This window comes from Tenrec ecaudatus, chromosome 12 (assembly GCF_050624435.1).
Source record: "Tenrec ecaudatus isolate mTenEca1 chromosome 12, mTenEca1.hap1, whole genome shotgun sequence".
Lineage (NCBI taxonomy): Eukaryota > Metazoa > Chordata > Mammalia > Afrosoricida > Tenrecidae > Tenrec > Tenrec ecaudatus.
This window is the reverse complement of record NC_134541.1, coordinates 136,279,094-136,296,245: the sequence shown is the minus strand read 5'-3', so window position 1 is coordinate 136,296,245 and position 17,152 is coordinate 136,279,094. Positions and strand designations below refer to the sequence as shown.

Genomic DNA, 17,152 nt, shown 5'->3' with positions numbered 1-17,152 from the left:
ACCCACATCCTCTGGTTCCTACCTGTCCACTCCTGGCAGAGTGGGGGGGACCAGTTGCTGAATGGCACACAGCTTCCAGTTGGCTGGACCCCACGGTGTACTAGGAAAGTGAAAACTCAGAGCCCCGAGCAGCAGTCTCCCCGACACGCCCCTGCAGTGCAGGGAAACCAGCCAAACAGCACACAGGCCTGCACCTTTTATTGGGCACATTATCAAGGGCTCTTGCCGGGTGGGTGGGAGGGGGTGGTGGCCAGGCAAGTGGCCAGACCAGGAAAGCAGGCCGCCCTCACGGTGGCATTCTCAGTGGTACTTCCGTAATCGCTCGTGTTCTGAAGGGAGAAGAAAAGTTCAGTGAAAGATGCAAGTATGAGGGGCAGAAGGAAAAGCAGATTAGCTGGGGAGGCGACCCCAAACCTAAGCCAATAGCCTGGAAACCGGCAGGCAGGCATCTCCAAGCTGCCCCGACCCCCAGCTGTGTTGCCCCAGGGCCTTCCAGGACCCTCCCCAAGTATAGGCTCCACCTCAGCTCCTCCCTTCTGAACTCCCAATAATGTCTTATACACAGCACTGTGTTGTGATGGGTGCCGCAGTCCTGTCAGGTGGGAGCACAGGCTGAGTGAGTGGATGGTGCTGCTGCCCGCCCCGCCCCCCCCCTGCACTGCCACCACCACCAGGACACTGAAAGACACTTACTGAGCTCCTTGTAGGATAGGCAGTAGCTGAAAACCACATAGGCCGCCAACACCATGGACAGGCCTGCGACGCTCCCCTTCCTCACGTTGACATACTTGCTATAATACCGATCGTAACCTGCAACCAGAAGAGGCTGTCACTGCCTGGTACACACAACCAGGCCAAGGCGGGTAGCAAAAAATGAAGGCCCAGAGCCCCTGGTCCTGCACTCAGGCTGATTCTGAAAGTTGCAGGACCTGTACCAGACTCTGGCTTTGACCTTGGACTCGAGGCCTTGATCCCCTCCAATTCTGATCAAGACCATCCTACAAAAAAAGTCCCTGAGGGTTTCTCTATGTACTGGGAGCCTCAGCCCACGCTGAAAATCCACCCTCCTCCAAGGGACACACTCCCCACCCCACCCCTCCCCTCCCCTCCCCACCCCTCCCTGGCGTGAAGAGCTGAAGGTAAAGGTAAGCACAGAAAGCTATGGTTTAGAAGAGGGAGGGGGGTGTTAAAAGGACTTGAGGCAAAGGGCTTAAGTGGAGAGCAAATGCTTTGAAAATGATGAGGGCAAAGAATGTACAGATGTGCTTTACACAATTGATGTATGTATGGATTGTGATGAGTTGTATGAGTCCCTAATAAAAGTTTAAAAAAAAAAAAGGGAGGGATGCCAGGACAGTGCAGGGCACTGTGAGCAGATGGACCAGCCACAGGACAGCACGGAACACTACATTAGTGCTCTTAGTGGCCACTGATAGGCAAGAAACAGGTGGAGGGCGCACAACCCTGAAAATCACTGCAGATCCGAAGATGATGCCGTTTCCAATCCTAACCAAGGAAGGGGGCAATGTGCTGGCCTCCGTTCTTCAAACTCCCTTCCCTCTTAAGGTTTTAAGAGAGAAAAGGCTCAGACATATTTTTTAAAGAGGTGGTAGTGGCATTGACTCAAAGCAACAAAAACCAGGCCTTAGCTGAAATCTCTCAGGTGAGCCTTGGACAGGGCCAAACAATCATTACAGGCTGACTAGCTCTCCAAGGAAGGAGCTGAACGCCGCCTTCTCCAGGTTCTGGCTTATGACCACTTTAGAGACCGAAGGTCGGCTTCCACCTGCAGGCTCTGACCTCTCCGAAAGGCGCCGAAAATGCCCGTCGGGGTGAAGTCCCGCATCAGCACCCAGCTGGGCAGCTCTGAGATCCTGACATCCAGGAGGCGCTTCTCCTTCAGGGGCACTGAAACACAAGACAGAGTGATGGAAACACTCGGAGCACCAAAACGCACCCCTGCCCCCTTGAACTTGTTATTGTGAACCATGGGAAGGTTTACAGAGTAGATCATCAACTTCACACCAGCAGTTCAAACACACACACACACACACACACACACACACATATTCCAGCCATTCAATGGAGGCATCGACTCCATAAACCACAAATGTTCCTCCAAATCCATGGTTTCATGCTTTATTCATGAACCAGATGTTTCCATGATGGCCTGCAGGAAATCATGTAAAAGGCGAGCCCCAGGCAATGAGGGAGGGAAGTACTGAAGCAAAGGGCAGAGATTACTTCAAATGTGGCATCTGTATAGGAGGCAGCTTCAAAATAGTCTTGAAAAGCAGAACCACAAGATAATGGAATTTTCCCATGAACTTACAATGCCTTTATTTAATTTATCAGGAGGGAAGTAAACTCAGAGATGTCAGGCAACTAGGCTGAGGTCACGCAGTACACAGACAGCTAAGGCAGGACTCAGCTCCCCTGAAGGACAGAGCAGACTGCCCCTGTGGTTTCCAAGGCTGAAAATCAAATCATGATGGGAGTAGAAAACCTTATCCTTATCTTTCTCCTGGTGGATTCAAACTGCTGACCTTGTGGTTAGCAGTCCAATGAGAAATGCACTATCTCCACCCTGCCCCCCCCCCCCACAATTAGCCTCAGTCAAAGATAAAGATTAATCACGTACTTGTATTTTTGAAATGCCTGGGTATTTTTTCTCATGATCAGTTTAAGCATTCTTTCTAGTGCTGTGTTCCTGATCAATGCACCCGACACTTAGCCACCCCTGTGTATCAGTGGAGGCTCGCCTGCTGCTATGATTCTGAACATATTTCAGTAGAGCTTCCGAATCACTAGGACGTCATGAAAACCCCATGAAATTACTGAATATAAACTGATTATCTCACCTGTAAACCTTCACCCAGTTCACAACAAAAAATTAACAATAACAAACCGTATTGATCATAATGATAAACAACCATAGGAAGAACCAGACTAAATCACACCAAGATTTCCTCTCTGTTTGGGGGTCCAAAAAAAGGCTATACCACCTTTGGGACCAGCCTCAAGAGTCCATCAAGAGGACTTCCACAGGTCTCCCGGTCCTGAGACCCTCACCCACGGCCAAGGCTTTCAGGCCTACTGTACAACCAGAAATCAGGGTCTCAACTTCCTTCCTATTGGCTGTCAACATGCCAAGACAGGTGAAGGCACAGAGAGATGACTAACACACATGGCTTCAGGGATCCATCCAGGCCTGAGCCTTCCGTCCGGCCTCATCCAACAAATACAAGGCTTCAAAAAGCTCGTGGAAAAATGAAAAGATAATGGAAGTTTTCCATGAACTTTTTGAAGGTCTTCATAGTGGGGGAGCTGCTGACTGCTAACGGAAGGGCAGACGGTATTCAAATCCACCAGAGGCTCCACAGAAGACGCACACTCTGCTCCCATACAGGCGAATGCTTAGGAAAAACGCTATGGAGCAGTTTGACTCTGTCACACGAGGTCACCGCAAGTAGCAATCCACGGGGCCGGCGTTTTACAGCAAGGGTATGTACGCAAATGCTCCCTTTTCGCATGCCTTCTCTCAACAGTCAAACAGCCTATTGTACCGAGCGAGCGGAAAAACAGCTTCTCATCCTGGTCTGAACCCTGCGTCACGTCACGTCTCAAGCCCGAGATGAAGACTGTGGAGTCTGAAGACAGAGACACACACACACACACACACACACACACACACACACACAGTGATCAAAACTGCAGGGTGATTGCTGGTGGTTCAAAGTACCATCAACATTCCTCCTGCCACAGACTACAGGATGAAGCTACAGCATGCGTGGATCAATAGCTACCACATGGTTTCCCTTACCCAGAAAGTAAAAGTACACACCCAGTGAGGGTCGAGGTGTACACACGAGTCCCTGAAAAGCCAGCCTGTGGAGAAAGCCTCAGACTACCACGCGGCCCCGAAGACTCACTCCCGTTGAGTTGATTCAGACCCTCAGCAACCCTACTGCAGAGTAAAACTGGCCCTGTGGGTTTCTGAGGCTGCCCGTCTCAGCGGGCGGGGGCAGCCTCCTCATTCTGCCTCCAAGCTGCTGCTGGCCTTGTGGTTACCAGCACAAGTATTCACGATGCCGCCGGGGCTCCTTCCCGGGGCTCCCATCTATTCATCCAGCACCGTCCACTCCCGGGAGGTGACCCGTCCAAGGTCACGCCGCCCCTTTAAGCCCTCTCAACACAAGCAACACATACGCACCGGGCCTTACTGGTGGGGGGGCACAACCTCGATGATTAGCTACTTTGGATCGTGGTGGTGCTGAGGGGTAAGCACTGGGCTGCTAACTACAAGGTCGGTGGTTTAAATCCACCAGTCAGTTGCCACGAGAAAGATGAAGCTGTCTCTGTTCCCATACAGATTTGCGTTCTCAGAAACTGTAATGCGTCAGAAACGACTAGATGGCAGTGGGATTGGTAACAATGTGACCTTTCGCTTTGGATAGGGCAGCAGCTTGCCCGCAGGGTGCCACTGCAAAGCGCGCGGCGGGAAAGCCAGAAGCTCTTCCTTCGGGGCGAGGAGAGCTAGGCCGAGGCGGCGCGTTTCCAGGCCTGCAGCTCTCCGCGCAGCTGCCCTCCGCTCGGCGGGCGGCCGGCCCGGGGCCCCAGGCTAAGGCCGGCCGCACCTCGGGGGACCGCGAACAGGACCCTGCGCGAAAGGGAGGCGGCTCGCAGCTCCTTCCATTCCGTCCCCTCCCAGTACGCACGCGGATCTCGCACCCTGTCCCCAGCCTCCTACACGGTGGCCAAATAAGTGCCCCCGGCCGAGGACTCACCGGGAGACGCCATCTTTCAGTCCTGGGTGTCCGCTGCGCTGGGCCGCGCGGGCGCCGCTGGGTAGGGAGCAAGAGCGCCTGCGCGCTGGGGAGCAGAGGCTCATGGGAAGCAGGTCACAACTGGAACGAGGCTGGGTGGGTCAGAGCGCCATGGAGTGAAGGGCGAACCTCTGAAGGGCAAAGTGTAAGGTGACCAGACGTCCCGCTTTGGGCGGGACAGTCTAGATTTTTAACAATTTGTCCTACGTCCTGCAGTGTTTTAAAAAAGTCCCGATTTTTGGAAAGGATGTACGACAAGCTAGGGAACGGCAGGAGAACGGGAAGGGAATATACGGTTTTCGGCTGCCATGTGGCTATTTCGCGAGGATATGAGTTTTATATTATTTTTGTTAATTTTATAATGTTAAAATTTAATAATAACAAATAATTATCGAGAACTGCTTATCAAAGTTCGTATTGTTGATCAGTTGTTAGATTTCGACCACCATTGTTTGGACTTAATGAACAATAGCATTTTTTGGCATTGGAAACGACGAAAACATTTTGTAACTGTCTCTCAGACGATACACATCATACTGTGTGCTAGTGCTAGTTAAACAAATGATGTCAACAAATCAGCTATTCAGATTATTTCTTGAATTTAGCAGACAGTACTCGTATTATTTATATTTTATAGTGGCACCAAAAAGTCTAGCGCAAGCCTTGAAAGTGACACTTATGACTTACGTTATGGCAAATTCAGAGAAAAAAATAATACAAGTTAGTATTGCTATTATTTAGAAAGAAATATAGGATTAAAATTTAAATAATTTTTAAAATATAGTTACTTTATAACAATCAAATTAATTTAATTTATAAACTAACGATAAAATATGTTCTTGTAATTATGTACCTACTTGCTGTGTTTTTAAACAATATGTATATAGTAATTTATAATGTAATTAAAAATTTTTTTTAGCTTTTAACATAATGAGTAAGAAAAGAGGATGCAAATTCAACGATGATCTAAGAAGTGAATTTCCTTTTATTAAAAAAACCAAAGCGACTACGTGGTAAAATGTGAGAAATGTAATGGTGAATTTTCTATTTCGTACGACTGGAAGAATAATATTTCAAAGCACTTGGAGACACAGAAACATAAAAGATATTTAAATACTGCTGTATCTTCCTCCAAAATACAGGAATTTTTTCAAAAAACAACTTATGGAAGTGAAAAGAAATTAGCATTAGCCAAAGAACTTATGTCTTTTCATGCTATTAATCACAATCATTCCTTCAGATCTATGGACTGTACATCACAAGTTGTCAAAAAGTTAATCAACAAAAAATTTGCCTGTACTAGAACAAAATCCAAGGCAATTGTGTGTAATGTGCTTTCCCCATATGCATTTTCAGAATAAAACAAAAATCTAGAAAAAAATAAGTTTATATCCATATATTCTGATGTATCTAATCATAAGGATATAAAGTTATTTCCAACCATTATTAGATTATTTGATTTGGAAACTGGAATAAAAATTAGAATCTTAGATTTCATTTCTGTGCTCGGCAAAACTTCTGAAATAATTTTCAGTTCTATTACTAATATTTTGGAAAAAACAATTTAAAACATAAAATGATTGCATATTGTGCAGACAACACAAACGCAAATTTTGTAGGAAAAGCAAGGAGGTACAAATAATATTTTTTTATAAATTAAACAAAAACTTTAATCAAAACATTATTGGTGTTGGTTGTGCAGTGCACATAATACATAACGCCATTCAAACAGCTGATTTGTTGCCCTAGATGTGGAAAATATTGTTATTAAAATATATTTTTATTTTTATATATACACTGTATGCATTGGAATGCTTAAAGAAGCTTGTGAAACTGTGAAGTCAAATATCAGAAAATACTTGGATACAGTAAAATGTGCTGGTTAGCTCTTTTGTCAGCTGTCGAAATAATTTTGGAAATATACGGTCCTTTGAGATCCTATTTTCTATCACAGGGTAAATGTCCTAGAATTTTAGAAGAGTTTTTTGAAAAAGAGTCTTCAAAAATTTGGCTAGAGTTTGTACACAATCAAGCAGCTCTTTTCCAAAATGAGTCAAAGCTACAGTTATGAAGTAGCAATGAAGATAATTTTATGGATGGGGGTCACCACAACATGAAGAACTGTATTAAAGGGTCGTGACATTAGGAAAATTGAGAACCACTGGGCTAAAGAATTCTGTACAAGTACCAAAGTGGAAAGGGGTAGACTGTGATAATTAGGTTTATTTTGCCAACTAGGCCAATAGGAACGTGTGGGCAGAGTTTAATCAGGTCGCAGCTTGATTGGAGGACGACTGAAATAAATATAGACAGCCCATCTCCCTCTTGCTCCCTGGTGATTGGACCAGTACACTATTGCTGGTTCTCTGACTCAACCTGTGTACTACACTACCTGTGGGCCAAGCCAACCCATGGATCATGTTGCTAGAGCTTGAGGCTCCTTTGAGACCTGCTTCGCGCCATGCTGCTGGTGCGTACATTGCTAGAGTCTGAGGTTGGTGAACCTGTAGCCATACTTGAGCTCAAGATCCCATTGGGGCCTGCTTCGCTAAGCTCCAGAACTACTACTGACTATTGCTGACTCACCCTGCTGTCTCTTGCCTGCAGGAAGAATCTGCCTGCCTTGCCTGAGGGAAGACTCCACTGTATTCTTCCTTGTTCTTGAACCTGGCAGCCCACTTGAGTTGAAGGACTTCTAGTATATTTCTAATATATTAACTCTTCCATGAAATTGACTTGAACTGCACCCTCTGAACTGCTAGGTAAACTAATTAGTGGTTATATTCCCCCCCCCCTCTCTGTCTCTCTCTCTTTCTATCTATCAATCTATCTATCTATCTATCTATCTATCTATCTATCTATCTATCTATCCTGGTTTTGTTTCTCTAGAGAATCCTGCCTAACACAGCTATCATCCTATACTCTTTCATAATTGAAAAAAAAGTCACCAAATTCTAATTAGAAACTGATAAAAGAATCTACAAAAAGTCTACAGGCCCCATAGTGTTAGAAAGTGAGAGACTTAAGTCTTTCCTCCTAAGGTGGAAACCAAGATAATGCTGCTCCCCTCTTTAGCCAGTACAGCAGAGCAAGGAAGCAGCATGAAAGACACGCCACTTGGAATAGAAGCAATAGCCGTTCAGATTCAGAGACCACAGGTCACATACTGAGGAGAGACAGGGAATTCTACAAGAAAGGTACTAAAACTCATAAGTGAATTTGGCAAGTTCATGTGAATCAGGTGTGATCATTCGGTTTTGTGTCCACTTGGCTGGGTCAGGGTTCTCAGTGGTTTGGCAGTTGAGGCCTCGTCATCCCCCATGATGTGACTTAACACAATGCCATCAACTCCTTAATGGGATCTGCTATGAGCAGCCAAGTCGTTGTGAGATTAGGGTACAGCCCCTTACCCAGGTTATTGCTGATGCAGAGGTGTGGTCTACTACTTACATAAGTGGATGCTGTGAGAAAGCTTGCTTGCTTGCTTTCTGGGCCTGGGTCCTGCAGCTGGCTCATCGACGTCTGGTTCTTTGTATTTGATCCAATGGTCTACTATATTGCTCGCCCACGCTGGAAGTCTTTAGTGGCCTGCTATCTGACCTGCTGACCTTGAATTCATTCAACACTGCAGTCACCATCAGCCCTCAAAGCTACATGAATTTGAAACCTACCCAGACTTGGACTTAATAGCATCTACACTTGTATGAATAATTTTCTTGATAAAGATTTCTTCCATATGTATGTATAGTTATACATAATATATATTAGGATCACCGAGTATGTCTCTCTATAGAACCCAGTCTAACACACAAGGCTATACTGTTCAAGAATTAGTGAGATGTTATTTAGTAGTAGTAAACAACTAGAAAATAAAATTTTAAGTGCATGCAATTTACAATAACATAAAATAGTCTAGCAAATAAAAATTGCAAAGGAAAGCAAAGCCTACCTATGAATCTGTCATACTTCTGATTTACTAAAGCTTCATGTGCTACATAAATCTGGAGCCTGTATTTTACATGAAACTGAATCTGCAAAAGAAAACAAAATCATTCTACACTTAAAAATCGATATGTGAAACAAACACTGCTTTTGTAAAGCTTTCAGTGAAAGAGAAAATGTATGCCTTATATTACTGGATGAGATCTTTCTTTTTGACCTCGGAAAGAAAAGGAAAAAAACAAAAAACTTTTCTTTAAGGTGAACTTTTCTGAGCTTTATAAAACTCTATGTTATTGCTTAAAAACACACTTCTCCAGTGCAATAGAGTAATCATTTTTACATGGTAAATATTTTTGTAACCTTGGGAGCCCGATTTTAATAACACTAGATTAAGAACAAAAACAGTAGTATAATTCACCAGCATGTGGAAAAGCAATAATAACGTCCATTGCTTTTCTTCAAATGGGGACATTGGTGGTTCAATTTCCCACTTCCGTGTAGAAAACCTGGTCTGGGTTCAGTTCTGTCAGTGCCGCTCTGTGCAGACACCACCCTTAGGTCAACAGAGTGTCGGAGGAAACCAGCCTCCAACAACTGAAGGGCCAGAAGGTGCATGTGCACAGCGGTAATCTATAAAGATGACAGTAGAGTCATAGAGGGTAAGAAAGGTAGGAAAAAGAATAAAGAAGTCAGATACATTTTATGGTAGCATGCTCACCTCAGCTCCTCTTGATGGACTACGTGGAACTGGGAGAAGTCAAAGAGTCTTTACTATCTTGGGATATTTATAGGTAGCCTTAAGACATGCATATTCAGTAGTTACATGCATTACAAAAGGCGGGTGGTATCTACATTAAGGTCCCTGAGCTCACAGGTGAGGACCCTAATACCTGCATTGGGGGAAGGTACATGGGAAGTTGGGTGTCACTGTGGGAAGAGAGAACAAAAGGATCATGTCTGCTTCCATAGGGAGATGTACCGGTAATCGACTATGTACTCACTTTAAGGCAGCACAGGAGAATCTGTGGAAATGATTTTAAAAGCAGGACAATGTACTTGGACTTTACCTCTAACTTACCAAAGTGGAGGTTTTCGTACTGTGGAATACCAGCTTTCCAGATTCCTTCTGTTGTGAGTTAGGGAATAGAGTCCCATCACATTTCCCTCAGGGTTCGTTTCCCACAACAGAACATCCAGATCACAAGAGACCAGGAAGAAAGATCTGATGATCGATTTCTGAAAGCCAACCAATAAGAATCCTATGGGTCACAATGGTCCCGCCCACAACACATTGCGGACAAGGGACAGGGCCCGGCAGTGACTTGTTCCATTGTGCATGAGGTCACCATGACTCAGGAGCAACTGGACGGAGTGAACAGCAACGGCCACGTCGTAATGGTCAGTGTGGTGAGCTATAATATTCAGACATTTAATAAGTGGAAAAACACTGCTTCCAAGCTGATTTTAACTCCAGTGACCTTATAAGGAGACAAAGTAGAACTGCTCCCCAGGGTTTCCGAGGTTGTAAAGCGCTACAGCACACGGCCACAGCCTCCTCCCATGGTGTAGGTGGTGGGTTCAAATCCCTGGCCTTCAGTTAGCAGTGCAGTGTGGTTCGCTGTGCCACCAGGGATCCTTCTGCATGCAGTGCAGTGAACATTGTCTCATCAGGTTCATTTGGTCAGCTTATGACTGGATGCCAACTCTGTGCCAGGCTCTGCTCTGGGCCTAAGCCTGGACACATCCGTGGATGAAGCAAAGGCCCCGCTCGGGGCAGAGCTTCCCTTCAAGTGTACATGGCAGACTCCCTCCTTTCTTTCCAGAAATTATACAATCTACACTGTGGTTTCATAGCAACTCTACAGGCCAGAGCAAAACTGCACCTGGGGTTCCCAAAGCTGGAACTCTGTATGGGAGGGAGTAGACAGTCTCAGCTATCACCCATAGAGCAGCTGGTGGTTTCGAACTGCTGACCTTGCAGTTAGCAACCCAATGTATGACCACTACGCTACGTTGGTTTGGCTTTTTATAACGGGATCAACCAGCATATAAAAACCATAGTGGGTTTCCTTCCCTTCCCCACACTTTCCATGTAAAATTTTCCCAAGAAGCAATAGTTCCATGTGCTGAGATATTTTTCACAAATATGTTCAGAGCGAGTAACTCTGTCCTGATGTCCTAGAGATGGCTACATCCTATGACATGGACGATGACGGCACCACTCTCTCTCTTTGGTGACATGAGACAGAGAGCTGGACTCATTAAAAAGGGAAGGACTCTTGCTGTTGGTGTTATTATATGCAACACACAGCGACCCTGTAGGACAGAGCAGGACTGCCCCAGGGGGTTTCCGGACTGTCATCTCGACAGCAGTGGACCAACATTGCTTTCTCCCACAGACTTTCTGCATAGCAGCCCAGCACTTAATCGCTGTACCACCAGGCTCCCTTTCCCTAGCTAACCAACCCTCTTTACACTGTGGAGACCCGGGATGGTGCAAAGGATGATTGCACTCCACTGCCCTTATAAGTTGGTGGTTCGGGCCCACCCTGAGGCACCTAGAAAGTGGTTCTGGAGAACCAACCGTTGAAACTCTCTGACCAAGCCCTGAGGATGATATTACTGCTCAGAACAGCCAGTGCATGGAGAGGATCTAAGGGCCGGCACCAGAGGAGACACGACGTCCCTCACTGACCCATAGCACTACAGGGGACAACACTGGAGACACCGTTGTCCCCCATGAGGGAATTGTGCCTGATCTGTCCCCACCACACCAACACAAAATACTAAAGGTGTACAACAGAACAGCAAGGGGAGCAAAGCATGGAAGTCCCAAGGAAATGCCAAAAACAGACTTTGGGGCCAATGTGGGACACCCCATCAGACTCAACCAGAAAACACTTCTAAAGGTCAACAAACAGACCTAGGACTATTTATAGGCTTTTCTTATTTTAAATCATTGCTTTTGTTGTTGTTTTGTTTTCTTTTGTTGCTTTGTTTTATTCTGTCTCTTTTGTGTGTATATTATTGTCTCTGCGTGTCTATCTAAATTAAATAGGTGGGATAAATAATCCAGGGTGAAAACAACATACTGACGGTTCTGGGTTCTGGGGAGACACAGGTGAGGGGAAGGTGGGGGAAAGGAAGTGGGTGTTAACAAGCCCAGGGACAACGAAACAACAAATGATTTAAAACTGAAGGCAAGGAGGTTGTAAGAGGCCTAGTAGGGCTCGATCAAGGGCAACGTAACCGAGAGGATACTGAAACCTGAATGAAGGCTGAGCATGATGGTGGGACAAGAGGAAAGTAAAAGGAAATAGAGGAAAGAGCTAGGAGGCAAAGGGCATTTACAGAGATCTAAATACAGGCATGTACATATGTAAATATATATATATGACAATTGGAAAATAGATCCATGTACATATATTTATAAGTTTAGTATTAAGGTAGCACATGGACATTGGACCTCTACTCAAGTACTCCCTCAATTCAAGAACACTTTGTTCTATTAACCTGGCATTCCTTGATACTCACCTTCCCGATGCAATCGCTGAAGACAAAATGGGTGCATAAGCAATGTGGTGAAGAAAGCTGAGGGTGCCCGGCTATCAAAAGATACAGTGTCTAGAGTCTTAAAGGTTTGAAGATAAACAAGCAGCCATTTAGTTGAGAAGCAACTAAGCCCACATGGAAGAAGCACACCAGCCTGTGCGATCATGTGATCATGAGGATCAGGTATGTGGTAATCACCTAATCTGGTGTTAATTTAAGGATTAAGAGTGTAGGGGTGGAGTCTAGGCTGTCAATCTGGAGATACCAATGAGACTTCTGTGTGGGCATGGCCTTCTCCTGAGAATTCTGAGAAATCTGGTACTTCCTCCTTGGAGGTGGAAGACACCTCTCTCTCTCTCTCTCTCTCTCTCTCTCTCTCTCTCTGCTACTCTCTGGGAGACATTGCAGAAGACAAGCCACAAGGACGTAACCAGACCTCGGAAGCCGGAGAAGCCACAGAAAGACCCCTGCCAGTACTGAGATGCTTACAACACCACTGGACCCAAAGATTTTCTACCCACTGGCTTGTGATCATCCTGCACTTGGCTTCATTGCATGTGCTTCGTGAGTCTGAAGAGGATTTTATAGACTGGTATAAGACATATGGGCTAATATCAGACTCATGGCCTTGGACTGGACTGGGTTGGGATGTTTTCTCAATGTTCAATTCGTCTGTATATAAACCTCTCCCTTATACACATATGCATGTTTATGAATTTGTGTTTCTAGTCTACCCACACTAACACAAGGTATCAGGCATCAAAGACCCAGAACAAAAAATCAAATCATTGTGAATGAAGGCGAGTGTGGAGTGGAGACCCAAAGCCCATCTGTAGGCAATTAGACATCTCCTTACAGAAGGGTCATGGGGAGGAGATGAGCCAGTCAGGGTGCAGTATAGCACCAATGAAACAGACAACTTTCCTCTGGTTCTTTAATATCCCCCTCCCGCCCCCCCGCCACTATCAGGACCTCAATTCTACCCTACAAATCCGGTTAGACCAGAGCATGTACACTGATACAGATAAGAGCTGGAAACACAGGGAATCCAGGACAGATAAACCCCTCAGGATCAATATTGAGAGTAGCGATATCAGGAGGGTAAGGGGAAGGTGAGGGGGAGAAAGAGGGAACTGATCACAATGATCTACCTATAACCCCCTCCCTGGGAGACGGAACAGAAAAGTGGGTGAAAGGAGACATTGGTCAGTGAGAAAATAATAATTTATAAATTATCAAGGATTCATGAGGGAGAGTGGGGGAGGGAAGGGGAAAAATGAGTTGCTGATTCCAAGGGCTCAAGTAGAAAGAAAATGTTTTGAGAATGATGATGGCAACAAATGTACAAATGTGCTTGACACAATGGATGGATGGATGGATTGTGATAAGAGATGTACAAGTCCCCAAAAAGATGATATATTTTATTTTATTTTTGTAAGCCCTGCCTATTGAATAAACAGCCATAGCTATAGAGTGAAAAAAGAAAGAAACTCTCTGGAGCACAGTTCCACTCTGAGACACAGTGGGCAGTCAGGAGCCACGGTCAACTCCACAGCAAGTTTTTATTTAAGGTACTTTCTTTGATTTTCCCTCCTAATTTTGGAACAACTTATTGCATACCAGCTTTGTTTCTAAGGAGCCCTGTGGTGTAGTGGGTAGCAACTTGGATGGCTAACGTCAAAGTCATCAGTTCAAAACTACCAGCCGCTCCCTGGGAGAAAGATGAGGCTTTCTGCTTCCATAAAGACTGACAACCCATAGGGGCGGTTCTACTCTGCCCTAAAGTGGCGCTGCGAGTAGACATTGACTCATTGGCAGTGAGTTTGGTTTGGTGTTTAAGTTTAGTGCTAGTATTTTGGTTAGGAGCCCTGGTGCCGGAGTCATGATGCATTGAGCTGCCAACTACAAGGTGAACAGATCAAAACCACCAGCCACTCCTTGGGAGAAAAAAACAACAATGGTGCTTTCCATTCCTGTAAAGCAGTGGTTCTCAACCTTCCTAATGTCACAACCCTTTAGCACAGTTCCTCATATTGTGGTGACCCGCCCCCAACCATAACATTATTTTCTTTTTTTTTTTTACATTTTATTAGGGGCTCATACAACTCTTATCACAATCCATACATGTACATACATCAATTGTATAAAGCACATCTGTACATTCTTTGCCCTAATCATTTTCAAAGCATTTGCTCTCCACTTAAGCCCTTTGCATCAGGTCCTCTTTTTTTCCCCCTCCCTCCCCGCTCCCCCCCATAACATTATTTTCATTGCTACTTCATAACTGTAATGTTGCTACTCTAATGAATCGGGTGACCCCTGTGAAAGGGTTGTTCGACCCCCACAGGGGTTGAGAATCGCTGCTGTAAAAAGTGACACACTGAGAAATTCACACGAGGGCCGTTTTACCCTGTCCTATAGGGTCACTGTGAGTCGGCATCAGCTCAATGGCAGTGAGTTTAGAGTGTGGAGGTTTTGGTTTCAGTGCTAAGAGAGAGCAGTGACAGGAGGGTAGGGTGGGGGTGCGGGGGCACCAGGTGCCTGCCCTCCAGGAGCTCATGTTCTAGTTTGGAAAGATGTACAGCCAGCCCACAGCCTTTTACAAAAAGAATCAAAATGACCAACGCGGAGCTAAGTGCTGGGAGCAGAGCCCGCCAGGAAGGGGGACGGGGAGCAAGGGGCTCTGGCTCTGGCAGGATGGGAGGAGGGCTACTTCTTCCGCTCCTTGTCCTTCTTCAGGTTGCTGGCCTGCTGGGCCTGCTGGGCCTGCTGGGATTCAAAGTCTGCTTTCATCTTGTAGAACTCGATGATTTCTTCTTCCAGTTGTCTCCTCTCTTCGTCCAGCTTCTTTGTCTTCTCTTGCTGGATTCGCTTCAGATGCTCAAATTCATCCTGCAGCTGGGACACAAATGCAGGACGTCCCTGTTACCAAGAGCCAGATTGACTGAGGCACAAGGTCGCCACCAACCAGCCAGGGGACAGCCATTTGTATTACAAGCTCAAGGCACACCCGCCACCACGCCGGGTTCTCAACCGAGCTCAACTCACTGCCATCCAGGCGATGCCAACTCCTGCGACCCCATAGGACAGGGTAGAACTGCTCTTGTAGGTTTGCAAGACTTTAACCGTTTATGGGAGTGGCTGGTGGTTTGGAACTTCGGGCCTTTCGGATTGCAGCCCAACACATGACCCGTACGCCATCCTAGTAACACCCATCAAAACATTATGATTATTGCATGATTAAGCTAAAGATGTTTCCTTGCACCTGGAATCTCCCCACACATTGTTTGAGGCCCCGTCATACTAGGCAGACATTTCTCTAGCTGACGTTAGACAGAAACCATAGCTCACTGCTCTGACTGATGTACTGATCAGACCTAGGCAGGAACGCATTCGTCATCGGGGACGTCCTGTCTGCGGTTGTGACCAGTGGCACAGGGCGGTGTCACATCCCCAGGTATGTATCTGTCATTTCCCCCCGGTTAGCAGTCAGACGCCTGAGCCTCAACAGTACAGCTCGGTGTTAGCAACCATCTTAAAGGTCCCTGTGGCGTTCAGCTGCAGAATTCCCAAGTGATTGTATTTGTAAACAAGTTCCCAGACAAAAATGCTTGAATCCAACATAGCAGAGCCCAGAGATCTACACAGAGCACGACCTGAAGACTATTGACGAGCAGGGAGGATGGAGCGCGCCACGGGGAGGTTTGATGAGCTGTCGAAGTTGTTGAATGCCAAAATGACAATCTGATATGCAAGCCCTTAATTCACAATACTTTTTTTTTAATGCACAGCTCTTTAAAATATATTTTTAAAAATATATTTAATGGAATCGTATGGTATGAGAATTAGCCACTCACTGCCCCGGAGCCCAATCTGACTCCCACCAACCCTGTGAGACAGGGTGGAACTGCTCCTGTGGGTCCACAAGACTGCCGTTCTACAGGCATAGAGAGCCTCGCTGTTCTCCCGATAGGACGAGAATTAGGCTGTTTTAAAACTGAAACCGGAGTGCTCACTTCAGCAGCACATACACTAAAATTGGAACGGTACTGAGAAGATTAGCATGGCCCCCGCGCAAGGATGATGCATAAATATGTGAAGCATCCCATATTTAAAAAATAATAATCATAAGATAATTATAAAGGTTTTTTAAAGTACTAAATAAATCTGTGTAATGTAAGAGGGGCAGCAAGAAAAGGAAGGCCCTGGGCCAGGTGGATGGACACCGGGGCTGCAACCTTGGCCTCAACTGTGAGAACAACAGTGAGGCTGGCCCCCGACAGGCGGTGTTCTGTGCTGCGGTGGCCGGGGTCACTCAGAGTCAGAAGCTACTCACCCAATAACACCTAATGATTAGCAGCAACAACAAGATACGTTCAGCACAGGATAAAAGTACTAATTATTGTGAACGACATCCAAATGGTTAGGATAGTGATCGTCTATTAATTTAATGTCATGGTTTTAAATGGCTATCTAATCTTTTGTGCGGAGCCCTGGTGGCATCATGGGTGATGCCTTGGGACTGCTAGCCACAGGGTCCTCCGTTGGAAACCACCAGCTGCCCCCCGGGAACGTCACGCCTGCGGGAGCTGTGCCTTCCTGTCTTAATGTCCTGCCATCGATGCCTTGGCTGTGGCTGGGTGCCCACCAGGCAATGCTGACTCGTGGCACCTCCCTGTGCTTCTTCAGCTGTCATCTTCACAGGACAAAGAGCCAGGTCTTTCCCCTGCCTCAAAAAACAAAGCAACAACAACCACCTTGTTGCCATCACGTGGTGTCTGTGACTCATAGAGACCCTATAAGATGAAGTAGAACTGTCCCTTGGGTTTCCG

At 46.0% G+C, this 17,152-nt stretch overlaps 2 protein-coding genes and 1 non-coding gene across 3 annotated transcripts in view; 1 reads left to right on the top strand and 2 right to left on the bottom strand.

Moving 5' to 3' along the window:
- Positions 1-183: 183 nt before the first annotated feature.
- On the bottom strand, positions 184-4,861 carry ATP5MF (ATP synthase membrane subunit f). The gene is made up of 4 exons (XM_075565044.1): positions 4,788-4,861; positions 1,801-1,908; positions 694-810; positions 184-329 (listed from the first exon to the last, which is right to left on the bottom strand). Exons 1-4 carry the CDS (start codon positions 4,798-4,800, stop codon positions 301-303), a joined length of 267 nt encoding a protein of 88 aa, XP_075421159.1. The 5' UTR covers positions 4,801-4,861; the 3' UTR covers positions 184-300.
- A 9,719-nt stretch (positions 4,862-14,580) lies between these two features.
- SEPTIN14 (septin 14) overlaps positions 14,581-17,152 on the bottom strand; it is a 33,616-nt gene continuing 31,044 nt past the window's right edge. Inside the window, exon 10 of the mRNA XM_075528552.1 lies at positions 14,581-15,218. Coding sequence (XP_075384667.1) covers positions 15,030-15,218 — 189 coding nt within the window. The 3' untranslated portion in view covers positions 14,581-15,029. The remainder of the gene's footprint in view (positions 15,219-17,152) is intronic.
- LOC142423548 (U6 spliceosomal RNA) lies at positions 16,329-16,435 on the top strand. The gene has a single exon (XR_012779178.1). It is a non-coding gene; the product is annotated as a U6 spliceosomal RNA (small nuclear RNA).

Bases quoted from the DNA above. Each gene is read 5' to 3' on its own strand.
- ATP5MF (XM_075565044.1), bottom strand. The intron at 811-1,800 runs GTCAGAGCCTGC...TTCTGGTTGCAG, and splicing joins TTTCGGCGCCTTTCGGAGAG to GTTACGATCGGTATTATAGC. The intron at 330-693 runs GTAAGTGTCTTT...TTCTCCCTTCAG, and splicing joins CCTATCCTACAAGGAGCTCA to AACACGAGCGATTACGGAAG.